The sequence below is a fragment of the Ovis canadensis genome, chromosome 21 (assembly GCF_042477335.2).
Source record: "Ovis canadensis isolate MfBH-ARS-UI-01 breed Bighorn chromosome 21, ARS-UI_OviCan_v2, whole genome shotgun sequence".
Taxonomy (NCBI): Eukaryota; Metazoa; Chordata; class Mammalia; order Artiodactyla; family Bovidae; genus Ovis; species Ovis canadensis.
The window spans coordinates 61811634-61837604 of record NC_091265.1 but is presented as its reverse complement, the minus strand read 5'-3'; the positions used below and the strand labels follow the sequence as shown (position 1 = coordinate 61837604).

At 49.5% G+C, this 25971-nt stretch overlaps 1 protein-coding gene across 9 annotated transcripts in view; it reads left to right on the top strand.

Moving 5' to 3' along the window:
• Nucleotides 1-25971, top strand: part of CHKA (choline kinase alpha) — a 58060-nt gene that overhangs the window by 20725 nt on the left and 11364 nt on the right. Inside the window, exons 2-10 of one of the 9 annotated variants that reach the window (XM_069565586.1) lie at nt 3959-4070; nt 14027-14056; nt 15000-15050; nt 17400-17513; nt 21821-21934; nt 23251-23384; nt 23724-23828; nt 24643-24701; nt 25847-25934. In XM_069565586.1, the coding sequence (XP_069421687.1) occupies nt 3959-4070; nt 14027-14056; nt 15000-15050; nt 17400-17513; nt 21821-21934; nt 23251-23384; nt 23724-23828; nt 24643-24701; nt 25847-25934 (807 nt within the window). Of the gene's footprint in view, nt 1-3958; nt 4071-14026; nt 14057-14996; nt 15051-17399; nt 17514-21820; nt 21935-23250; nt 23385-23723; nt 23829-24642; nt 24702-25846; nt 25935-25971 lie in introns of all 9 variants that reach the window. The other 8 variants (XM_069565585.1, XM_069565590.1, XM_069565587.1 and 5 more) reach the window with 8 other exon arrangements.

The window sequence follows — 25971 nt, the reverse complement described above, 5'->3', positions numbered from 1 at the left end:
CAGCCTGTGACCCCTCTTTGAAATGCATTTGTTGTTGTTCAGTTGCTAAGTCTTGTCCGACTCTTTTGCTGCCCTGTGGACTGTAGGCTCCTCTGCTGTGGAGAGGAGCCAGGCTCCTCTGCCCATGGGATTCTCTAGGCAAGAATGCTGGAGTGGGTTGCCATTTCTTCTTCAGGGAATCTTCCCAACCCAGAAATTGAACCCGTGACTCCTGCCGCTCCCTCCAGATCTGTTTCAGCTATGTTTCGTGTTTCCTGAAAGGTGGTATGTCCTGTTGATGTCTAGCCCTGCTGACTCCTTGAATTTAGCCCCGTGAGACCTATGTTCAGGCATCTGACCTCTGGAACTGTAAGACAATGAATGTGTGTTGTTTAAAGCCACTAAGTCTGTGGTCATATGTGACCACAGGAACAGTCATTTGTCTTACGCAAGACTTCTGCAGACTTGTTCTGACATCGTGCTCCTGTGACCCACGGGGGTGCTCAGACCTGCTGTGTGTCCGATGCGGCATGTGGCACCCTCCAGGTTTGTCTCCCGTCTCGCTCAGCATCAGAGTTAAACCCAGGGACTCTGGAGCCCGACACCTGCCTTCCCTCCTGGCTTGGCCACCTCCTTGCTTTGCACCTCCATTTCCTCCTGTGTGCGATGGAGGCAGGCCAGGTCCACCCTGAGATTGTCGGGAGGTTGAGATGGTCTTGCCGTGTCAGATACTCGGAGTGTCACAGTCCCCGGGCTCCGTGACCCTGCCTCCTGCAGTGACTACGTGAGGTGCTACTCTTTGACCAAGCAGTGGATTTTTGCGAGTCAGAGAACTTTAGTGCTGTGCCCAAGGTCTCACAGTGAGTGCAGAAGTGGGGTTTGAATCCCTGGCTCCCTGACTCTGAAGCCTGTGGTTTTTCTCTTAAATGATGCCCTCCCTCAGGAGAAAGGGCCTGTCCTTTCAGCCTCATTAGAGAGCCGGGCTAACCCGCCAGCCTAGTGAGGAGAGTGTAGGATGGCCAGTTACGCCGCGCAGCAGGGAGGAGACCAGCGGAGGGAGAGTGCCGCCGGGCCTTGCCGTTTTCAGAAGGTGTCTGCTGAGCGCCTTCCCTTGGGGGCCGTGGGCCTGGAGAGCTGAAGCTAGACATGACCCCTGCCTTCAGGGAGCTAGCAGGAAGATACAGAAGCTTCCTGAGGACGCTGGGCTTCAGCCTGGTTTTAAATAGTTGGTAGGTAGAGTAGCAGAGAAGAATGAGGAGTTTTGCCTGGAAGAGCAGAAGTCAGTGGGTGAGGTGGCGAGTGGTATCAGTTAGTACTGGGCTTAGCTGCTTATGACAGAGGACCCCAGAGTCACAGTAGCTTAAACCACCTAGAAATCCGCTTCCTTCGTGCATTGAAGAGGCCTGGGAGTAGCCAGGCCGAGCCGGTGCAGCAGTGCCCCTGGATCAGTGGGGATGCTCACCCCTCGCAGCTGATGGCTGCGCTGTTCCTGGGATGTGGCCCTTAACCTCATGGTCTAAGACGCCGCCGCAGCTCTGGCCACATGTGCTAGTCAGGATCCTGGCAAGAAAATGGAAACGACACTGGGTATTTCAGCAGACCTAGAGAATTAGGAAATTGGGTGAACAGGCGGAGAACCAGAAAAGCAAAACAGGGGCACACGTGAGTACGAGAAGGGCACTAAGTGTGCAGGGGCAGCCTCCCGGGGCTGGGGAAGCGAGGGAGGAGGGACAAGATCCTGGAAGCTGAGAGGAGGGGCCCGGCTCTGTGGGTCTACCTCTGAGGGCCCTGCTAAGCTGTGCCAGGGCCCTGACCTCTGGGTTGGCACGCTGAGGCGGGACCACGAGGCTGGTGCCGGCATTGCCCAAAGAGGTGAGGACGGGAGCGGGCGGGTTGGTACCACAGCACATGGGCAGGTCTGCCTGCCGCCAGAACCCGGTGACACGGGAGCCGCTGCTCACAGAGGGGTGTCCCCGAAGACACCAGCGTCATCGCGGAATCGACCTGGGAGTCGGTGCACACTGCAGGATGGACGGGGGGGCGGGGCCCAGCGTGTAAGCGGGTCCGTTGCTGGTTTCAGGCCCTTCCTTTACGCTCTGTGTGCTGGCACTTGGTCACACAGGCCTGGACGGCTGTAGAGGCGGCTGCTAAGTACAGTCCTAATGTGAGGCAGGCTGCCCCCTGGGCACAGCCCAGCTCCTCTAACGCAGGAAGGGTGGAGAACGTCCGCCCTGGGAGCAGAACTGGGCACGAGTCTGTGTCACCGTTAGTGCAGAGCGTTTACACCTCCAGATAAAAAGTTTTCCCAGTTAATCTCTCTTCGGCACACAAACTGAACTCTCTCTCTTGGACTGGTTCTTGGTGGTGCCTCTCACCGTGTGCCATGAGCCCTGTCTGGGTGTGTGACGGCTCTGTTGTGGTTTGTATTTTAGCCTCCCTTGGGGAGCGTAGTTTCACTGGACTGCTGGTGGATAGAGTAGGGAGAGAGGCATCAGTCTCTGGAGACAGGGCTGCTGTTCTAGAAAGCCGTGCTCCAACTGGCTCATGACTTTGTCTCCAGAAGTTGCACAGGCACGGCATTGCCGTGTGGCACAGCTGCATCTGACGGGCAGGTGCTGGTCAGGGTTTGCTGAGCCTCTGGTTTAGACACTGTCCTGCAGTTTTGCAGTCTCTCTTATAGTTTTATGTCTGCTTTCTGCCCTGGAGTGGAAGTTTCTCGAGGTTGGACCAGAGCCTGTTTCAGTTTTGTGTTATCTGAGCTTCTAGCATCGCGCTTCGCCTAGGTGGTAGCTCTTCCTGATCTATTGACTAGACTCTGATGCCTGCTATAGTTGAGGCGCCTTGGGCCCTGAGTTCCGAACTGTAGTGTTTTATGTTTCTTCGTTTAAGTCTCCAGTATCTGCACTAATCATTTCTAACCCAGGCAGGTGGTTTGTCCCCAGGGCTACGCTTTCCTGTTAAGTGTCCCCTGTAACTTGTTCCTCGTCTTCAGTAGTCATGTGAAAGGTTTTGGGTGTTGAGGTCTCCCCTTTCCTCTGAGAGCTCCAATAATTCTTAATGTTGCAAATTGTTTGAAACGGCTGTTAGTCAACTCTGGTTGAGAAGGGGTGGATCTTGTAACTTCAAGTGGAAAGCCCTGGGGGGATGGTTTAGGTATTGCTCCAAGATTTTAACTCAGCAGTGATGGGAACAGGATGGGAATTTGGGGTCACAGATGAACATGGACTGGAAGGGATACATCTGAGATACCCCCACCCCCAGTTCCCATGGCTGAGGAGGGTCTCTTTGCCCCTTGTCCCTCTCTGAGGCAGATGCTACATGCGATTAAAAGCCATTCTAATGAGGTAGATGAACCTGCAGCCTATTATACAGAGTGAAGTAAGTCAGGAAGAGAAAGACAAATACTGTATATTAACGCATATATATGGAATTTAGAAAGATGGTACTGATGGTCCTACATGCAGGGCATCAAAGGAGACACAGCAGTAAATAACAGACTTTTGGCTTCAGTGGGAGAAGGTGAGGGTGGGATGATAATAGCGTTGAAACTTATACGTTACCATATATAAAATAGATGGCCAGTGCAAGTTTGATGCATGAAGCAGGGTGCCTAAAGCCGGTGCTCTGGAACAGTCCAGAGGGATGGGGTGGGGGGCACAGGTATGCCTATGGCCAGTTCATGCCAGTGATTGTCACAAGCTAGCACAATGTTGCAGAGTAATTATCCTCCAATTACAGTAAATTAAGAACAAAACACTTCCCTCGTGGCTGTCCTTGAGGACTGATGGGGAGTTTGCGTGTGGAATTGATCTAAGAGCTGTGGAGCTCATCTGTGTTTCCGGTTCCCTGAGGGACGGAATGGAGACTCAGGTGAGGGCAGGTGTCGTGGGCGGGAGCCGACTTCTCGCCCAGTTACCCCAGAAGAGTGACGTGGCTTGCCCTCAGGTCCCGCTCCTTACGCTCTTCTTGTTTCCAGCAGAGGTGGCCTCAGCAACATGCTGTTCCAGTGCTCCTTGCCCGACACCCTGGCCACAGTTGGAGACGAGCCTCGGAAGGTGCTCCTGCGGCTGTACGGGGCTATCCTGAAGATGGTGAGTCCCTCGGCTGCTCGGGGCGGGGAGCCTGGCCGCAGTTCTCATCCTCTTGGCCTGATTACCTGGGAGGAGATTTAAGACGTGTTAGTGGTGGTATGGGAACTATTTAAAGACACTGCTTTTATTGTAATCGGGCTGCACCCCTGGGTTTTTTCTTTATTATTCCAAGTGAGTTCTGTCTTACTATTTGTTAGCAAACTAGTACAAGTACCACTTTTATGTCCAGAAAAAGTACATGTTGGTCAAATCTGTAACAGGGCTTTGATGATGCCTAGATTTTCCCCACACTGAAATTTTCAGCTCAGACTTAGGTTGTAAGGTTCCAATGTGGGGAAGGTATGGTTTGTTTAGCATCGTCAGAAAGGGGCTACAGGATAACCCCAGTGCAAAGGAGCAAGCTCAGTGAAGCTGAATTTAATAAGGACCTCCTTTTGAGATTTCTTTTAAAACTTTGAGTTTGTTAGATTCTTAATCTTTCTGAATTTTTATAAGACTTAAATAATTGAATCTAACTTTCAGTTAAAGCGCCTTATTTGTTGAATTGTCTTCACCAATTATATCCCAAATGTCTGGATTTAAAAAATACAAACCTATACATGAATTTATCATTTTACTGAACACACATATAAATGTGTGTATATTGCAACGGCAGGATTTTTATACCCATTTAAATCTCCCTTGGAAGGGCCTGTTTTGATCCTCGTGAAATGGAAAGTTCGTTTTCTCACTTAGTTTTTTTTTTCTAAGACTGGTCTCTCTCAGGTGAAGTCGCTCAGACATGTCCGACTCTCTGCAACCCCGTGGACTGTAGCCTACCAGGCTCCTCTGTCCAGGGGATTCTCCAGGCAAGAATACTGGAGTGGGTTGCCATTTCCTTCTCCCGGGGATCTTCCCGACCCAGGATCGAACCCAGGTCTCCTGCATTGGAGGCAAATGCTTTAACCTCAGAGCCACCAGGGAAGCCTCAGCTCAGTCTAAAAAGCAGGTCATGTCCATTCTCTGTGATGATCAATCATATGTTTAGAAATAATAAATTTGGCGTTCTGAGTGTTAACTCACTTAAAAAATTGTCATGATGTGACCAGACCTTCCCATTGGGTAGCTTCCCCTTAGAGGGTGAGGGTCTGAGGTTGGAAACAAGCCCGCACGTCTGAGGAAACCTGAGCTGCCGTGGAGTTGGGCTCTCACACCTGGCCCTGCCCGCTGACCCTGCGGTTCAGTTTTTTTATTTAATCAAGTTGCAGTCTCAGAGAAGTTCCTGAAATACTCAGTTTACGTCCTTTTGGGTCTTTTAATGAAATCAACTTTCAGCCATTTTTCCCCCTAAGGACTCTGTAACGGTGAAGTCCCATTTTGGCTCATTTGTTTTGTATGCTTTCATTTAAGCAACACTTTTAAAATACCTTAATAGCCGCCTCCTGGAATCGCAGGCAGTAAGACTAGTATTTACCTCTGATTCCTGAGGCTGCTGTTTTAACTTAAATAGGAGCGTGTTCAGCATGCCCTGTGTGCTCCCCCTGGGCCAGACGGGGTCCCAGGGCCCTGTCCAGAGGGGATGAGATGCTGATCCGTGCTGTCCAGGACGCCGGTCACCAGCCACCTGTGGCCGTTAGGCACGCTTGAAATGTGGCAAGGGCAGCCGCGGAATGGGGTTTTACATTTTATTTAATTCTAGCTCATTTAAACAGACAGTCCCGTGTAGCTGGCTGCTGCTGTGCTGGTCAGCACCGCTCTAGAGCGTGCTGTGTTAGGGGCGGGCCACTTAGAGAAAGCCAGCTGCAACACAGCCCATGCACCCCGAAATTTTCTTTTCCCCAAATAAAGATTCACCATCTGTAGTTAATATTCTGTCTTTTTTGAAATTTTAGCAGTCTAGAAATATTACTTTATAGTACTTAAGTGCAATAGACATGTCTGGAAATAGAATTTTACAGAATTCTCTGTCCCTGTTTATTTTTAAAGGGAAAGAAAGATTATTGGGTAACTCAGTAGAAAAATAGAGAATAATGGACACCACTTAAAATGAATTTAACTTTTTACTGAGCTAATGGATCAGAGCATGTTCTACACGCAATGTTAACGGGGGAGGTGGGGGCAGCACTCTGCATTTAGCTTCTCAATTCTATTTTTACTAGGCTGTCAGTTTCCATTCCTAAAACTGCATCTGCTGAGGAGGCGCAGAAGCCATGCTTGGAAGCACACGGGTAGAGAGGGAAACAGGTTGCTCACGAGATGGGCACTGAGCAAATGTCGGGAGGCCTCACAGTTGACTCAGTAGACAACAGACTTGCTTTTGTTAGAAAAAAAGCTGTTCCTTTGCTTTCTAGATGGGCTCAATGTTTACACATAATTACTCAAGTTCAAGTACACTTTTGATTGAGGCCCTAGTTCAAGTACACTTTTTTTGTTGAAGTATGAGCTTAGTAAAAACTGTGAAACCTGCAGCCTCAAATATTTTTGGTTCCCACGTTCTTCTGGGTTTGGCAGGGGCCCTTGCTGCCAGTTAAGAGTTTCAGACGTTAATGGCCCTTGTGAACTGCTGGCCATTGGACACTTGGGCAGCATGAGGAAGGGGAGAAATTCAGGATCTCTGAGCAGGGACTTCTGTTTAAGAGGGAGGAGTTGAGGAGTTAAGGGTGGAGACTCAGCGGCCAGTAAGTCTCGATCCAAGCGCAGCGCCCTGTGCTTTAAAAGCTGGGCTTTCACGGCGTGCGGCCAGGATTCTGCCACAAATGTGAGTCCTTCCTCTTCTCATATTTTCAAGTCAGATTTTAAGATGTCTATTACTCATTTTGTTGTTGGGTCATATTGCTGATCAACTCTTTACAATGAATCTGGCCTCTAATGGGAGGAGGGGTATCTGTAGTCTACAGGTTATATTCCCATCATAACCAAAAAAATGGCCAGAATTGATAGTAAATTGTCAGGATTTGCATTTGTTAAGAGATGTGGCTGATCAAATATGGAACCCAAATAATAAGTCATATTACGTTCATGAATGCATGGATTAAAGACAAAAATACACAACACATACGCCATGCTTGCCTTATTTTTCGCTCTGCCTTAGAGGAAAGCACACACACGTCCCTGTACGTGTATGTGCACTTATGGTATTTCCTGCACTGGCCATATGAATGCATTTCTCATGTCCTTCAAGGTAGGTTAGAATAAGCTCCTTCCTTGAAACACGACAGATCATGACAGCATGTGGTGATCAGCTTATGTAATATTTTCTCAATGTTGAGCTGTTTGGCTTAATAACATGAGAGCCTGGTTGTGTTTCACACATCCCTTCTTTCCTTTTCTCCTCCTCGTTTTCAGCTCTGGGACTTTTTAGCTCTGTGAGAATCGAATATTCAATAGTACTTTTAAAATTTGCATTTACAATCATTCACAAGTAACTTGGTTTAAAATAATAAGACGCTTCTTGGCTTTCTCATTCTTCATCTTGGTATTGTGAGATGTCTGACCTTGTTTCCATAGCAGCCCTGAGATGCTCTGTGGTGCAGCTCACCACGGGCTAAACAATAGACAGCCAAGGTGAAGCCTCCCGGCGGGTTTAAAGCCAACAGTTCTGTCCCCACACAGCTGTCTCTGCCAGCCCCCATTTCTCCACGAGATGAATCAGAAGCAGACTTCCCAGCTGAACCCTCCTGGAGGTTCTATTCAGGATTCGTGTTAATTTTAGGGGCACATGAAAAGTCCTGCATTGGACAAGAGGAAAATGGGCCCTTTTGAGAATGAAACAAGATCAGACACATACAGCTTGAAAAACTGCCACACCACACAATATTGTTTGTAGGAGATTATTAAACATAAAAATATTGGTCTGATCTTCAAACAGTGTACATCAGTAGCATTTAGTGCCTATTTCCCATGGGCCAGCTCTAACTTTAATGAAAAGGAGGTTATCCTCCTTAGCTGGAAACTGACGATGAAAAGTGAAATTAACCATGAAATCGACTGTAACTAAAGCAGGCAGGACTGCTGAGTAGAAGCCTTGAGAAGCCCTGGTTGAGTCTTTGCGATTGTGGGAAGAGGTATAATTGCTAGAAGAGAGCTTGAACTGATGACATCAGCTGCCAATGTAACGTGATTTTTTTCCTTTCTGGTTTCTGGGAAGGAACATGCGCTCTGCACCGTCCAGCAGCAGCCTTTTCCTAGAAGCGAGTTTGGCTGATTACAAATAACCAGTTTGCTTATTTATCATGAATTGTGGAAGACACAAATGTCAGTACGTATTGTTCCTTCAGTGTGACCTGTGCCAGTGGGCGGAAGTCTCAGGAGGCTTTGTCCTCGCCTCTGTCAGAACAGTGGCTGTGTGGAGCCGGTCCCTTCTCTGCATGAATGGAGAGATTCCGCCTGGCCTTTCCCAACGGCCTCACAGGCCTGAACGTTTGTAACACACCCTAGATCTCTCGAGTGTTGTCTGGGGAACTTTTGTTTTTGTTCTCTGAGTAATAGAAGGCTAATATTAGTGCTTGTTGGAGTACTAACCATAATAAAATGAAAGGCATCAAGGCACAACGCAGATATGTCTCAGGGACTCAAAAAGCACCATCTGGGGCACAGTCTTTTTTGAATCCAGAAAACCAAAAGTCACCGTCCCTGTCTTCTCTTAACCCCAGCTTAATTGAAAATTCAGGCATGATAAAATCCGGAGCAGCCCACAGGTAGTCAGCAATAAACTGCTGGCTCCCTGAGAAGCCGCCTGCTAGCAGCACTTGGCCCTGGAGCCGAGATGGGGTGGCTGCCATGCTTCACAGAGAGCCCAGCTCGGTCCCCAGTGGCTGGGCACACGTTCCCACCAGATGAGCAAGGCGCATTGAATTTTTTTCTCATTGTATTAGGTCATTGTGACCTAATTTACTCTACTTTAAAAACTCCCCATCTATGTTGAGCATGATATATCTATTATAAAGCAGTCAAAACCTTCCTCCTGGAAGTGAAGCATTTTTCTGGTATTGCGTGTTCCCATTTGGTCTCACTCAGCCTTTCTCCCATGAATCCTCTCCAAAGGCAGTTGCCAAATTACCCCCTACCCTGGTACCACCTTCCATACCTGCTTTGGTGCCTTCTTTTGATAACGAAATAAACCACAGGCTACTGTGTCTAATTTTGACATATGCAAAGTGTCTTTTGTCTTGCTGGTCTTAAATGTTTGGGGTTTCTAGCATGAAGCCAGGGCAGATGCCTGGCCCCCGGAACGCTGGTGTGGCTGCAGCCCGCCCTCTCGGGAGGGAGCGTCTTTGTGCTGGGCGGCGTGAAGGGCGCGGAGTGATGTACGACTTGAGCTGTATGTGCATGTGTTCTTTGCTGCAGGCTTGTCCATGCGATCGTGCCTGGAGCACTCTGGTTTCCAGGTGACAGACACGATTCACGGTATAGTATGAGTCCTCTGAAGTTGGAGCATTCTCTACGGCTTTAATTTCTTTCTTTTAGTTCTTGGTTTCAAGAAATGTTTTTTAAGAAAAACAAAGTTGTAATGCTTTTGTTAAGTAGCACCAGCTACAGTTTGTGCTTGCTTAAAAAGCTACAGTAATTAAGATTTCAGAATGTTATGTATTGAATATATCACTTTGGGGTGGTTGTTTTTTTTTTCAGTCCCAGGCAAATCAGATCCCTTTCTTCTGTTTCCTCAGTAGAAAATGACAAACATTTAGTAATTATAGACGTTTATGGGCCTCAGCTTGAAAATTCATGTCCAGTATTCAGCTGCTGCTTCTCTCACGCCATTTTCGGCCTTCAGGAAATGCCACATACATATTGATGTTGTGGTTGGAGTTGGACACTCCCTTCTCTGCCCTTATCACGTAGGGTCCTTCTCCCCACCCCAGGCCTTATGGAGCTCAGCAGTGCTGCTCTGACATGGGAGCATGCACAGGATCTGTCCCTGGAAACATGCTGCCTGCCAGTCAACCTTGGGGCGCTCATGCCGAAGGAACCCGAAGCCGTCAGAGTCCTGGGGCGGCAGGCCACCCGGGATTAGACCTCAGTTTTGAGAAGTCACCTTCGGAAAGCCGCCTTCTCTACCTGACCTTGCACTCACCTGTCTTCCTCCTAGTTTAGGTCTGCCTGGAGCCTTTTAGAAGTTCCAGTCTCCTCTCGATATTCATCACATCATCTGGTTTTGCAGAGTTCAGCGGGATCAGACTGTCTTAGATTGGTCCTTGAGTAGATGGAACACACTCTAGAGACTCCAGTGAAATGTTAGAAATCATTGTCTGTTTCAATTCTCCCTACCCCTGTGTGTTCACTAAATAGTCACACGAGCTATGCTTTAGATCATTGCATTGTCACCTCACAATTTAATGTGTTCTGTAATATATTTTCAGGACATGGCAGAAGAAGCCGTAGGAGCAATAAATACAGAATGTTTTCAGAAGGTTAGGGTCCATGATATTGAGGAGAAAACATCCTGCAAAAGGTTACTGAAGAGCCATATTCCTGCCGTGCATTCCTGCCACCTTGGTTAACAGGGACGGCAACAGGTGTAGCCCTCACATTGAGAACCTCTTCTCTCGTCTTAGTCATCTTCAGAACCACAGGCAGTACAATCAGGAAGCCCATGGCCCTCCAGGACCTGACAAGCCTCGTAGTGACTGAGTACTCAGGGTGGTGCAGCCATCCTGTGACTCAGGGTGAAGCCTGGTGGCCCAGAGTCCCTTGGGGCTCAGTTCAGCAGGAGACCCTCTGCTGGAGAGGGAGAAGGTTTTCCCAGACCAAACCTTAGATGCCCTAGAAGCTGAGTCTAGCTAACATTTGGCTTATTCTTCCTTAGTTACTCATTGATGGATCCCAAAGCTCTTTTATTAAAAGGCTGCAGCCAACTTAATCTTTTGTTTTATAAGAAGGAGCCTTTAAAAGAGACAATAGATGAATGATGCTTTCCCTTATTGTGCGTAGATTCCCATTTGTATCTTTTTATCTCTGTAGCCACCATCATATTTAACATGGTACACCTTCCTCCTGACATTATCTGTAATTGATGATTTGATTTTAAACAGCATTTCCAACTTAGTATACTAGTGAGGACGTGTCACTCTTCTTTCTCAGTTGGTTCATCACTTTTCCCCAACCTACCCACAAGCAGCTAATGCAATAGTGGGTCTTTAAATGCACTGTGAAGATAAATGTTTCAGGTTTTATACATGATATTGAAGTAACTGTATGCCACTCTCATTTATTTACACACACAGCCACACATACACAGACCAGGGAAAATCCAGATGCTGCTTTTGTTTCATCCAGCAAATGTGGCTTTATTAAAGTAGTTTAATCATTGAACTAGTTCCCTCATCATTAGCAGAATCTTTTATTAACAACTGCCCGAGCAATGAGAGTTTATTTGGCTTAAACAAATGTAAAGAAATAACCCTGTTATATTGTGGAATATTAGGTAACTTACTTTCTTCACAGTCTTCTTCATAGTAAGAAATCCTTTAAATGTGATTTTGTCAGAAAAGTAAGATTTGAAACCTTGTACCAAAAATATTTACTGTAGAAATAGCATGCCTTTAAATCCTTTCTAAGTATAGGCGTATGTAAAGTGAAAAGTCAGAGTCCTATTTGGTCTCATCTTATTACCTAGCCAATACTGTGCAGGCTTTTAGGAATTTAGGTTTTAAATTTAGAGGTGCTTGGCCAACCAAAAATCTGTTTCAGCTTTTAAATTCTTCCCTGACTTTAAAACAAAATATAAACCACACCCCCTTTTTTATTACTACGACTTTAGCCTGTTTCCTACAGCAGAGCTGTTGAATACTTGGATTATAATGAATACTTATAGATTCTCTTGAAAACCAAGCCCAGACTAGGAAGAAAAGAACAAGAAAGATGGCAGGAAACCAGTGACAGTGTATTTTATTATTATTGGATATCTTCTCTCTTTGTAGCATACAGTCACTTATTTGAGTATACAATTCAGGAGTCTTTAGTTTATTCCTAGCATTGGGCGTCTTCTGTAGCATATTTGGTGCATTCTGACTTCTTAGGTCTTGAAGTTTCAGTGTTTATTTTAAAAAACATTTTATTACGGAGAATTTCATATGCATATAGAAGTAGGCCAGAAGAGCGTAGCGAACCCCAGGTGCCCGATATTCATCTGTGTCTCTGCCCAGCTTTCTTCCGTCTTTACCCTCATTTGTTCTCTAGGGTTCTTCCAGATTTCATAGTATTTCTTCCATGCAGGTTTCATGTACTCATGTAAGCTGATTTTAAAAATACATGACCACAGTAGTGTTGAAAATGAAAAATTTAAAACAATTATTTAATATTAAATAATGTTAGTGTTCAAATTTCTAATAAATGTTAAAACTTACCTTTATTTTATAACTTATTGAAAGCTAATTTTTATTAATGTACAAGCTAGTTGGTGAAGAACTCAGAGTCATGTTAAATATTTCTATATTGTATTTTAATATCTGCTTTGAATAAGCCTGTGCCTCTGATAAAATCCCAAGAGATCCCAAGTTAAGTCTTACCTCCTCTCTCCCTGGACAGAAAGGCCTCTTTTTCGGTGGCGCTCTCTGCGGGCAGCCGCTTCCCTCACCTTTCTGTGAATATTCAGCCTGCTTGGTTTTTGATTTCCTGCCCTTCTTACCTGCAGGATCGAGGGGCCCGAACATTCTGTACTGAGGAAACAGAACAGAGGGCTGAGTGTGGCACAGGTCCATCTGGCCTTCCTGATGGTGCTCTGACGGGAGGAGCAACGATGCACTGGGGGCAGAATGGAGTGGGCAGGGCGGGGAAGTTATTCCTGGAGCTTATTTCTACCTAATGACGCTACTTTGTTTAAAAGAAATGGCCTTGGGAACTAAGGCAGTTGGTAAGTGAGGTGAGGTGACTTGCTGTTATTGAGAGCACCATTAGGCAAGGGAGAGGGACTTGTGTTGGCTCAATAACCCCTTAACTGTATCTCCCTAAGAAGATACAGTCCAAGTAATAACAGCTTAGAAATAACCACGGTTGTCTAGAAGTGTGTACAGGTCAAATCCCGTTACTGCAGACTTCAGTGCGGTCTCCAAAGTCCTTATTTGTCTCTTCCGATGAAATATCAACATGCAGAATATCAGATCATAGAACTTGTTCTGTTCTTAGTGTCCTTTGGGGGAAAAAAGCACACGAAGTTAATCTTTGGGGGGCACTGCAGCCCACCGGCCATCCTACCTAGTGCCGTAGCCCGTCTCCCCACTTCTGGAGTCACAGACCTGGGTCTGGACTCACCAGGCTCGTTCGCCCTTGGTCGCTCCTTGAGCTTCCTGGCGCAGGAGTGTTTATTTAGTCCTGCCATCCACAAAGTATCGTGAGCACCAGGATTTGTTGGGAAAGACCAACAATAAAGAAAAGGTGGAGTCCCTGTCCATTAGGAATTTGTGGGCCACTGGGGAGAGGGGACCGCTGGAGTGTAGGGCTAAGGCCATGGGGTGATCAGAAGGGTGTCTTGCAGTTAGGGAAGGAGTGACCGTACCTAATACTCCTCCCTAGGGTGTGTCCCGCCCCGCGTCAAGCCATCAGCAAGAGTCAAAAACTGTCTCTAGTATTTTCATTTTGTAGTTTTCATTGTAACGGGATTTAACCTGTAACATCTTTCCATCAGAGAAATGCAGATTACACAGAAGAAAATAGCATCTATCCCCCATTTGTACTTTCTGTACTTTGTACAAAATGTACTTCACTGAGTGCTAAAAATATTGCCAAGTATGTATAAGTGCGAGTCTTTTGTAGACGACTTCATATGAACATTATTTTGTTTGCCTTTTATATTGAGTAAACTGGAACATGTACTATTTATACAGAACATACATTAAAATGTCTGTGGGTTATTATTTCCGTGTTGATGGATGGGAGTGGTTGCTCTGTATGGCTAGGTGTTTTGAATGGTGCTAGAGTAGCTGGTGGTGCTTAACGTGGCATTTTTTTTTTCCTGTCCACACTTTCTACCCTTGGTACAGGTATTTTTGATAAAGCTGTGGAATGGAAAGGTATGTTTTTATGGGATGTTCAAGAATCTTTTACCTTAAATTTCTGTAAGAGAAATTTCCTTTCTGGGCCTCCGTGTCTGACTTAAGCAGACTTAGTTTAATAAGTTAAACAAATAACGTTTTTCTAGGGGCAATATTTGAGTATAAAATTTGACAGGACACATAAGTTTCTCACTTGCTTTCCCCTGTCTGCCTATTAAACACCGTGTGAAGGTTTTTAAAGCACTTGGGGTGGGGGTTGCTTTTAAGAGCTCAGATCTGCCGTGAGGGGCCGATGTGGGCAGACAGTGGCTTGTGGAAGGTCAGAGTCCCGAGTGTGTCGCTGACAGACTCCTGGTTACTGCTAACTTGCAATTTCATTGAGGACAGGGGTGTAGAAGTCTTTCTCAATACGTTAACAGATGAAGTAAGTTTAGGGCCTGTATTAAATTGGCTCGGGCCTCTCTTGGGTGGAGAGACTCCACACTGAGCTAGTAGCTGCCCGACCAGCAGGCCTCCTGCCTGCCCGGGGCACCCTCGTCCACCCAGTGCTGACCTCGGCGGCCCCGGGCCTTGTGCCCCTTATGGGACAGTGTCTTCCTGGGCTGGCACTGCCTCGAAAGACCCACCTGGCTAAACTGGTGAGCCGGCCCAGCGCCCACGGGAAAGCTCCCTCCGATGACCTTCCTCCAACGATGAAATTGTAAAAAGGTACCAGGGTGGTGGTGAGGTGGCGGCTGTGCGTACCCACAGCACCTCCCTTTTCTCTTAAAGCAGCGAGGTGCTTCCTCAGGTGTTGGTCCGAGTGTGGGACTCTGGTGGTGCCTTTAGGCTGTGCAAGAAACCCTTGTTTAAAGATCTGTGATGTCTTGTACACCCTGACTGTTCTGATGGTTGCTGAGTGAGTGCTTGCTCAGCGTTCCCCATTTCACCAGAAGTGTTTGCTTTTTCTCGTTCGTAGCAGTCCTGTAATAAAGAGGGATCCGAACAAGCTCAGAAAGACAGTGAATTTCAAGTAAGTAATTCAGCCCGCCCTGCGTCCGGTGTGAGGTGTGAGCTGGTGGTGGGCAGGGCCGCGCTGGGTGGACAAGGACCCCTGTGCTGTCAGGAAGCAGGCACAGGGTCTCTGGGCCTTGACCCCCTTCGGCTGTGCCCCTTCCTGTCCCTGAGTCCTGGTTGTGTCCCAGAGGAGGGGCTCTGGGTACTGGGCACCACCTCAGGAAGAGGTGGCGAACAGCCCATGTTCCCGGCTCCTGTCGAGGGTGTAGGGAGTGCTGTAGGGAGCTGAACGGCACTTGGGCTGCGAGGAGACGGCGGCTTGGGTGGCCAGCATGCGTGATGTTCCGACGTGGAGGCAGCCTGGCGTCCGTGCTGCTCAGGGGCTGCCGTCCCCAGGCAGGTGGGAGTGTTTTTCCCTCTGCACCGCAGGTGGACCCTTTACCGTCTGAGCCACCAGGGAAGCCCTCTCGGTGTGGTGCCCGGGTCCAGAGGCTGCTTCTGAACTGCGAGGTCTCACTCTCAGCAGTGCATATGCTCAGAGGAGCTTCAGGTCAAGAGCGCCTGGCCCTGAGACTCCGAGGCAGGGTGTCCGCAGGGAGTGGCTGCTGTGGAGCCCACTCTCCCAGAGTGCGGAGGTGTGTGTGCGGTGTGCACGCCCACACACGCTGCAGATGAAAGGAATAGCTGCACACAGTGAATAAACTGGTTTTGTTCATTGTACGCTTACTTGTGGCATGCAGGATCTTTAGTTATGGCATGTGGAATCTAGTTCCCTAACCAGAGATCAAACCTGGGCCCTCTGCATTGGGAGTGTAGTCTTAGCCACTGGACCACCAGGGAAATCCCTCTCTTATTGTCTCTTATTGTAAAAAAAAGTGGTTTAAAACTCAATATTCAAAAAACAAAGATCATGGCATCCAATCCCGTTACTTTATGGCAAATAGATGGGGGGAAAAGTGGCAAGTGTCAGATTTCATTTTCTTGGGCTCCAAAATCACTGCGGACAGTGACTGCAGCCATGAAATTAAAAGGCGCTTGTTCTTTGGAAGAAAAGCTATGACCAACCTAGACAGTGTATTAAAAGGCAGAGACATCACTTTGCCAACAAAGGTCTGTCTAGTCAAGCTATGGTTTTTCCAGTAGTTGTATATGAATGTGAGAGTTGGACCATGAAGAAGGCTGAGCACCAAGAATTGATGCTCTTGAACTGCGGTGTTGGAGAAGACTCTTGAGAGTCCATTGGACAGTAAGGAGATCAAACCAGTCAGTCCTAAAGGAAATCAGTCCTGAATAGTCATTGGAAGGACTGATGCTGAAGCTGAAGCTCCAGTCCTTTGGCCACTTGATGTGAGGGGCCAACTCATTGGAAAAAGACCCTGATGCTGGGAAAGATTGAGGGCAGGAGAAGAAGGGGAAGACAGAGGATGAGATGGTTGGGTGGCATCACTGACTCAATGGACATGTGTTTGAGCAAGCTCCAGGAGACAGCGAAGGACAGGGAAGCCTGTTGTGCTGCAGTCTATGGGGTCACAAAGAGTCGGACACAGCTTAGCGATTGAACAGCAGCAGCAATACTAATTACTAAAATTATCAAGAAACAGGAATTTAAGAGAGCTGAGATTATAATGGAATAAAAGTATTGACGTTCTTTCTCAAGTTTCCATGCATTTTCCTCCTGGGCCGAGCTCCAAAGACCACGGTCTGGAGGGTCTGGACTGTGTGCTCTCAGGGGAAACCCTGACTCAGCCACTGTCGGGGGGAGCTAGCTGATGTTCTGTCTTTCATCTCCCTGGCCTTTGTGTACAGACTTCTATCTATACTGGGACTGAAACTGTTGGATTACTAGGATCTCCAAGACGCTGAACCTAAGTTGTATTTTCAGTTCGTGTTTCCCCTTTACTTCTTAGCAGCCGAGGGGCCAGGACTCAGGGGCACCAAGCAAAGGCCCTTCCTTTACTCCATCCCTTCCTTGTTTTCCTTCTGGGCTCGCCCTCCTATTGTCTTTTAATTTTTCCCCAATATTTATTTCTTTGGCTGCACCAGGTCTTACTGGGGGCACACAGGATCTTTAGTTGTGACATGTGGGATCTAGTTCCCTGACCAGGGATTAAACCTGGGCCCTCTGCATGGGGAATGTAGGGTCTTAGCCACTGGACCACCATGGAGGTCCCTCTCGTCTTAGGTACTAGGCCTGACCCCTTGCCCCTCCCCACTCTTCCGAGACCACCTGATCCGAACCTGGTCCTTTGTTTCTCCTGGAGACCAGGGATCTGCGGCTCCTCCAGCCCATGGAGCCAACCCCAGCTGCTCCCTGTCTCCCGGGGTGTCTAACCAGGTCCAGGACTGAGCCCACATTCTCTTTCAGTCCGTCCTTCCTGGCAGGCTGGAAGCAGGAAGCCTCCTCTGTCACTCCTCCCCTCCCGCTGTGTCCCACCTGCAAGTCCGTTGGTTGTGTTCCTTTGGACCGGACCTTGGATCTGTAAGTTTCTCTCTACCCGGCCTGTGAGCCTGGCTAGTCCAGACTGCCCCAGCTCCCCTCAGGGCTTCCATGGCGACTCTTGCTGCCCACAGACCATTCCCTTCGTCATCACCAGAGCCGTCTTTTTGAACTGTTTATCTGATCGTGTCGGCCTTTTGCTGACAGTCCTTTGGTGATTGCTTTCTCTCCTGATCCAAGTTAGGTGAGCTCTATCCTACCAGGTCCCAGCAGCCTGACCCCACGGAGCCTCCTGGCCAGATTTCCACTTGGGGCCAGTCGGTGCTGTTTGTTTATGATCCCCTTGGGTCAGAAGGTAGGCAGCCGGTGGTCAGAACGGGGAAGGTGGTTGGTCTTTGGACCTCTTTGAATGGCTGTTCTTTGTCTCCTCTCCTCCAAACCAGCAGGAGGCCTGACTCCATTTCCGGTTAGGGGGCCCGCGAGTCACTGGTGGGCTCACCTCCCCGGCCTGCAGTGGCTGTGTGTCCCACCTTTCCTCTTCAGACTCCCCCTCACCCGGGAAGTACTGTTGTATCTTCTCAGGAGGGTCATATTGTTGTTACAATCTGGGTATTATTGCTGGATTTAATTTTTTTCAGGGATAAAGCCACACGGATAAAGTGGAAAGGCAGTCTCACACTTCTCCCACCCCCTGGGGCCCCTGCGGCCTCTTCTGCTCGCTCTGCCCCAGCTGCATTCTGAGCCCTGTCCCCATGGCTTCCTGAACCACTCTTGGTTTTGTTACCAGTGACTCGTGTGGCCAGATCCAGTGGCCGCTTTCCTCTGCCCCATGTTCACCGTCAAACACCGCTGCCCAGTCCTGACAGCAGGCATCTCCCCTCCCCCCACTGCCCCGTCTCCATCAGCTGTTCCCGGGGTGGGCTGTAAACCTCCACTGGGGCGTCAGATGTCAGCCTTCCTTTGCTTCCTTAAGTGACCCAGAGTAGAAAATATTAGAAAGCATTGCACAGCTGTGAGCATGTATGGTTTGTTTCGAATGTGTGCGTATGTGTGTGTGCACGCTGAGTTGCCATGTACAGTGTGACAGCGTAGCTGTGAGTGCGGGGCATCCTCACACTCCGTGCTGCCTCCTCCTCTTGGGCCAGTTCATTTAACGCTGTCCAGATGCCGAGGGCTGTCTGGCCCAGACCCCTGGGCAGCCCGGGGGCCCCTCTGGGCTGGTTCCGTCCCCTTCCTCCTGGGTTCCTCTGCTCCGCGTGTCGGCCCCTCCCAGGGTCCGCGTCTCTACTTGGGGGTGGCCACCGCCCTCACACCCCATCAGGATGCCCTCTGCTCCTTCCCTGCGTGTGCTCCGGTCTGCCGACAGCCCTGCTCAGTTCTGGCTGCTTCTGTCCCTGGAAGGCAGGCACCGTCCAGGCAGTGGCCATGTGTGTCTAGTTCTTGGTTCCTTGGGGCTGGAGTATGTAAATGTATATTTCTGAAGCCAGCGTGAATCGTTTCCAGTGGAGGTATTGCCTTCTCTGCTGAGAAAGCAGGACCGGCTGTGGGTGGACAGAGTCCTGCCCAGGTGATGGGCAGTGGGCTGGGTCACGGCCCCCGCACCCGTGTTTCACTGGGCACGCTGTCCTTGAAGGTTTGGAGACCCGAGGTTACCTGCTGTCCTTTATGACCTACCCACTTTCGTTCTGGGACTTGGGGTGTTCTTTCATTTTCTCCCTCTCCAAATTCTTCCCTCTGCTCTCCCTGCTGTGAATAAATATTGACCTATGACATCACAGAAAAACAGAGGTGTTTTTTGTTCACAGTGTGCAGAGCAATGCCAAGGAGAACTGGGACACTCCAGAGTTTCTTTGCTCTTCTCTGCTGTCCTGGCGCTGGTTGACTGTGCTCAGGAGGGTCCTGACAGTGTGGGTTTAGCCCGGGGCAGGGGCACCGGCGACAAGGCTGAAGGCAGCGCCCGCTCTCTGCACTACCTGGGTGCCATGAGCAAAGCGCCGAGCTTCCTGAAGTCACGGCGTGGGTTAAATCCGCGTCCAGAACTTTCAGACAAAAAGGGCCATTTTCGATTGGGTGTACGTGTCCCTAGTGCCCTCCAGCTTAGTCACTCTACACACAAAAAGTTGAAAAACCAAACTTTAATTCTGACAGAATTCCGGCCACCTAGGACAGAGGATACCCTGATCCTGCTCTTGGAAACAGTTGGGAGTGGGTTGGATCTTTGAGGTGGCAGGTTGAACAGAGGGCAGGGGGCTGCCAGGAGCCACTGCCTGTGGATGGCCTGCTCCGGGCCTAAGCCCAGCACCCCCTTTCCACGATGTGAGCCTCCATTCGCTTGCGGGGTGTCTCTGAGGCTGGACTTGAGGTAAACAGGCCCACGCTGACCGTACTTCCTGCCGACATTTGCTGTGAGGTCAGATGAGAGAGAGAGAACGTTCTGCCAGTTCAGTAGAGCTGTTAGGGATTTGTTGTCATTCTCTAAGGGTTTAAGGAGTAGAACTGGCAGAAACCCTGTCTACCAGTAGACGTGCTACAGAAATCCTGCCTCGTAGAAATCCTCCTCAAACCCATGAACCTGACAGGTCGATGCTGTCTGGGTGGTGGGGTCTTCATTTGCTGGACTGGCGAGAAAAACTACCCAGGGTGGTTGTTCATGGTTCTGGAGGTTGGCGGGCCAGGGTCAGGGCGCCAACACACAGCTGGGCTCTGGTGGCGGTCCTTTCCTGACTTGCAGATGCCATCTTCTACCTGTGTCCTCACATGGCAGGGAGAGAGAAGTAGGCGGGGAGAGGGTGCAAGCTCTCTGGAGTCCCCTCTTAACAAGGATGTTGGCCTGTTAGGGCTCCGCCCTCGTGGCCTCATCCAAACTCAGCACCTCCCAAAGGCATCTCCAAACGGCATCTCTCTAGGGTGAGGGCGTGAACCTAGGAATTAGGGGAGGACACAGTTTGGTTCGTTGCAGTCGTATGTGCAGAACTGCGAGTTAGTGAGATGGGGCTTCTCAAGGCGGTGATGGCCAGACCGTAGTCATGAGGATCACACGAGGTGGTGGGTGGATTACCCAGTCCCCCAAAGGAAAAGTGGCCGAGTCACCTTTTACCTGAATGTGTGTCCCATATCCTTTGAAAGCAGTTTTTCCTTTTTGTTTTCTTCTCGCCAGCTTCAGAGTCATGTCCCTGCCTGGTGGGTTTGTCCTGTGAAGTCTCTCCATCTGTTTTGGTAAAATGAGTATATTTTAAAGAACTGTGTTTTATGTGAGCAGTGCTTCTCTGAGATCCTGTCCCCACAGCCCTTTTCTGAACAAGGGGTGACCTGGTGCCACCCGAGAGTGTTTCCAGACCACACCTGCCGCCCCTCCTGACACATGGATCTGGAAGCTCCACCTGCAGAAGCTCCTTCCCACCCGTCCACCCCCACAGATGGAAGCTCTTAAGCTGTGGTTTGCTGTTGAAAGGAAGAGGACTTAGGAATGGATTTGAATTGAGAACAAAAGATGGATTTTGAAGGCAGAATGACTCTAGATCCCACTTAGTTATTAGGACTAATGGCAGAATGTAGCAGCATCTGTGACTTGGTGTTTTCTTTCATTTTCAAACAAACGTTAAATGACAGGATTGGGGGTAAAAGCAGAAATCAGAAAGCTTGACTGCGTTATGCTCGGGTGTCATCCCAGGCATGGCTTCCTGGGCAGAGGGCCCTTTGCCCATTTACTCTCACTGGGTGCTCTCAATCGAAAAGCAAATCAACCTTCACCAGGACGGGTGGAACTGTGTGGCCTTTGATGAGATGCCAAGGGTGAGACTAAATTGAAGTGGTAAACTATTGATACTGTTCTATTTTTGGAACCAGTGACCTAAATTCAACTAGAATTTCGGCTCTCATCAATAGAGTGTGATGCTTACCAGCATCCTTGTGTTAGTCATTCAGACGTGTCCAACTCTTTACGACCCCATGGACTAGAGCCCGCCAGGCTATGTAGTCCATGGAATTCTCCAGGCAAGTATACTGGAGTGGGTTACCATTTCTTACTCCAGAGGATCTTCCCAACCCAGGGATTGAACCTGAGTCTCTTGTGTCTCCTACACTGGCAAGGGGGTTCTTTACCACTGAGCCACCTGGGAACCCCTTGCCAGCACGGAGCCTGTGGTTTACCAGTCTGTTTCTTCATGTTTAAAGTGGGAGTGATGAGGATCATAACAAGTGTAGTACTAATAACAATACCAACAACAGTAGCCACAGTGCCCAATCATAGCGTTGCTGTGGGAGTGGGTGGATGGCTCGCACGGAAGGACTGGTGACCCCTGGCACGTGGCTGACCCGGTGACCGTCCGGCATGCCACCGTGTGTTTCAGGGCGCCGAGGCCATGGTCCTGGAGAGCGTCATGTTTGCCATTCTCGCGGAGAGGTCGCTGGGGCCGAAGCTCTTTGGCATTTTCCCCCAAGGCCGCCTGGAGCAGTTCATCCCGGTAAGGAGTGCGGGGGTGCTGGTTGGGGCTGGGGGCAGGCCCACAGAGAAGGCGGAGTCTATGTCGTCACCGTAGGAGCCCAGGCACCATGATCTGAAATAGTAAGAGTGGCCTGTGTTACCACAGAAGGAAACAAAAACAGAATTTCTATTGAATTTGCATCAAAACCTCTGTCTTTGCTGCAAAGGTACATGCACCCAGATCGAAACCCACAGACAGACCTTGTTTAGCTGAGCTCCACAGATACTGCGTATTTTACGAATTGAAGGTTTGGGGTGGCTGTGCACTGTCAGACAATGGGTAGCGTTTTTGAGCAATAAAGTATTTTTTAATTAAGTCGCTGTGGGGCTCTTCGACATAATGTCATTGCCACTTATGCGCTGTAGTGTAGTGTGAGCATAGCTCTTGTGCGTGCTGGCAAGCAAAAACGCTCACAGCTCGCTTTGCTGCGGCGTCAGTGTGGCCATGGTGCTCTGGGACCGACCCCGGTTTCTCCAGGCACAGCTGCTCGCGGAGCCTGGCACTGCATCGGCCTCGGAAGCTGCTTGCCTCGGAGCCAAGCCCGGCCAGCCAGGCCTCATCTCCCTGGCCCTGGCCAGAGAGCCACTGCAGGAAGCGGTCCTGACCACACCGCCAAGTGTCTGCCCCACAGGGGCGGGGCCGCTGCTGCTCCCCTCATCGTCTCCCGCTGCCCGCTTCACTGTAGAGCCTCCCCTGCCCCCGTGTGCCCGTCAGATTCCTTCACGTTGCCAGGCCTGGCTCAGATCCTGTTTCTGAGAGTCAGGGCTGTGCTCCCGCTCTCACTGTGCTGGCCCGTTGTTAGTGTTGCCCTAACATCTGCTGGTGTGCCGCGCTTGGAGTCATGTGTGCATAGTCCCCACCCGGATCGGCTCGTGCCAGGCTGCCTGAGGGCAGGAGTGGGAAACACTTCCAGTGAGCAGCGCCTTGAGCACCGTGCCTCACGGGCCAGCTGTGCAGGCAGAAGGGCTGAGCTGGTGGCGAAGCTGGATGTGGTCCCGTCGCAAACTGCTGGAGACTCGGCGCGTTGAGCCCGGGGAAGAGGCGCATCTCAGCATGGGGTGGGGTGACCGGAAGGCAAGCCCAGGGGTGCTACGATTGTACGTGGAAGTGGACCTTTGCAGGTGGCTGCCCTTCCCTGAGCAGTGCTGTCTGTGGGCACAGTGCCCTTTCAGGAGGAGTTGTTCTCTGGATGAGACTGAGATGCCCCCAAAGACACTCTAGGTCTAGGATCATGTGACCTCACATGTCGAGTTTACCTGGATAAATGCCATCTTTTCACTCCTCTTTTATCTCAGAGCCGGCGATTAGACACTGAAGAATTAAGTTTGCCAGATATTTCTGCAGAAATAGCTGAGAAAATGGCCAGATTTCATGGTATGAAAATGCCATTCAATAAGGAACCAAAATGGCTCTTTGGAACAATGGAAAAGTAAGTGCTCAGGCGCTTGCCTCTCGTGTGGCTTCCCCAGGGCTCCTAGAGTCTCCAGAGCAGTTCTTGTTTCCCCTGAGGGTCAGAGGCCTTTCTCAGTCCACTGGCGCACAGGCTGTCTGCTGGTACTTATGGTCTCAAGAATAAATCATTCTAGCATGTAAAAATCAATTCCTGAACCAAGAAACAATTCCTGAACAGGCTGGGCGGGCAGAAAATCAACTTCCTAGACTCTGGGGTCAGGGGCCCTGAGGATTCTGCGTGGTCCCTTAGAATGGGAGCCCCAAGCTAAGGCCACGGTGAACTCAGCCCTGATCCTCTGCTCCCCTTTCTTCCAAGATACCTGAATCAAGTGCTGAGAATTAGGTTTACCGGGGAGTCCAAAGTGAAGCAGCTGCATAGGTTCCTCAGCTACAACCTGCCTCTGGAGCTAGAAAACCTGAGGTGAGTGTTTGCCTCCGTGTCCTGCCTTGGCGAGTGCATCTGCCCAGACACGTCAGCGCTCCGCGTCACTGCGTGTGCTGCCAGTGAACATTGCAAGCATCGTCTCAGGCCTGGTGTCTTACGTTGGGTTGGTGGGATGAGTTTAAACAGGTTAACTCTGCCATCTCAGTTTTACACAAGCGGCGTCACCTTCCTCTGATCATCCACGAAGGCTTCATGGAGGAAGTAAAACGCCAGAATTCCAGGCCTGGTCAGTAACTAGGGCAGCAGGTTTTTCCTGAAACAAAAAAAGCAGGAACCCTTGGGACAGGCCGGAGAGTGTCAGCAGATGAGGGGTACAGTTGAGCCCAAGCTTGGGCGGGCGGGAAGGCACAGAGCAGGAAGCTTGACACAGGTTTCTGAGTAGAGACTACAGGGGTATCCCTAGGCTGCAGGGCACACAGGGTTCTAGACTCTCACCCATAGCCGAGTATCGGCATTGCCACCTCTCATTTCTCACGAGTTTGAGCATCTGCTCTACCAACATCAGGAATGGCTCCGAGCTATTATGACCAACACATCCGGCAGGGAGCTTCTCTCTTGTTAGGAGAGAGAGGAGACAAGTAAATAAAATAATGTCAGGTTGTGATGAGAGCTGTGAAGGAAACCAGAGATCCAAACAGACCCAACACAGGGCTCTGCTCAGGCTCTGTGGTCAGAGGGCTCCAATGAGGAGGCCCCCACCCCACCCTGGGCAGGGGGGCCGTGCTCAGAGGCCCTGCCAGGGGAGGGAGCTGCAGATCTGAGAAGTAACAGCAGAACCTTCCTCTCTCAGGTCATTGCTTGAATCCACTCCATCTCCCGTCGTGTTCTGTCACAATGACTGTCAGGAAGGTAAGAAACACTGCCCATGATGGAGAACCTGGGCCCTGTGTGTCTGCTTAGAAGGTTCCCTCCAGTGTGTGTGATAACCACCAGGGGCCCATGAGGAGGGGGTGAGATACATGGATTTATGGCCCAGCTGTGCACGCGTATTGTGCAACTATTAAAATATGAGGTTGAGTTCTGTACAGACCAACAGAAGAATCTTCGGGATACATTTAGCAGGAAGAGCAGGTTTTAGAAAGATGTGTAAGATGATCCCATTTCCGTAAGGAAAATATTCTGAGATCCACTAAACCGAGATCTGGGATCGACAAAGCTACATATTTGTGCGGTGCGGTGTTTAACTCCTTTTGGTCAACGTGTGACCTTGTTGATCTGAAGAAGCGTTAAAGAGCAAGTTGGCCTCCTCAACCAGCCCGGGGGCCATGGCCTCTGGACCTTGCGTGCACTGCGCTGGCCAGAGCCCCTGCTCTCTCAGCACTGGTTCAGGTGCTTCTAATGACCTTGGGTTTCTCTGCTTTAAAAAACTGCAGGGACTCATCTGGTGGTCCAGTGGCTAAGGCTCCACACTCCTGATGCAGGGGGCCCAGGTTCGGTCCCCTGGTCAGAGAGCCAGATCCCACACGCTGCAACTAAGACACAATATAGTAAAAAAAATAAATTTATTTTAAATATTAAAATTTTTTTAAAAAATTGCAATGCCAGGTACTGCTTACTGTAACCAAACTTCACTCAATGTCATTTCAAACCGAAACAGTTTCCTCCGAGGCCCCATCCGGCGGGCTTCCCTCCCCGACACTGCCATGGCACCTGGCTTTCCGTGCTGTCCTCACCCTGACCCTCCCAGGACAGCTAGCTGGCTGAGGCCCACCCTTGGGCCCTTTCCAGGCTCTTCAGGTTGTTTTTAATTTTGAGAACATCCCCTGGTGAATACTTGTCATCAATAAGATGTCAGTTTGAGCCAGAATACCTTTTACTAATTATCTGATGATTGCTAGACAAGTCAGATGAAGCAGGGTGTGGGCAAGGCAGCCTCATGTGTAGGATGCCTTGAGCAGATCAGAACCACTCTTGGCCCAGCTCTTGGAGGACCTGTGTCTTCGGTGACGGAACATGCCCAGAGTAAAGGTCATGTCATCCAAACCCTTTTGCAGGTAACATCTTACTGCTGGATGGCAGGGAGAATTCGGAAAAACAGAAACTCATGCTCATCGACTTTGAATACAGCAGTTACAACTATAGGTAATGTCAAATGTTTTTATTTCTGTGAACATTTTAA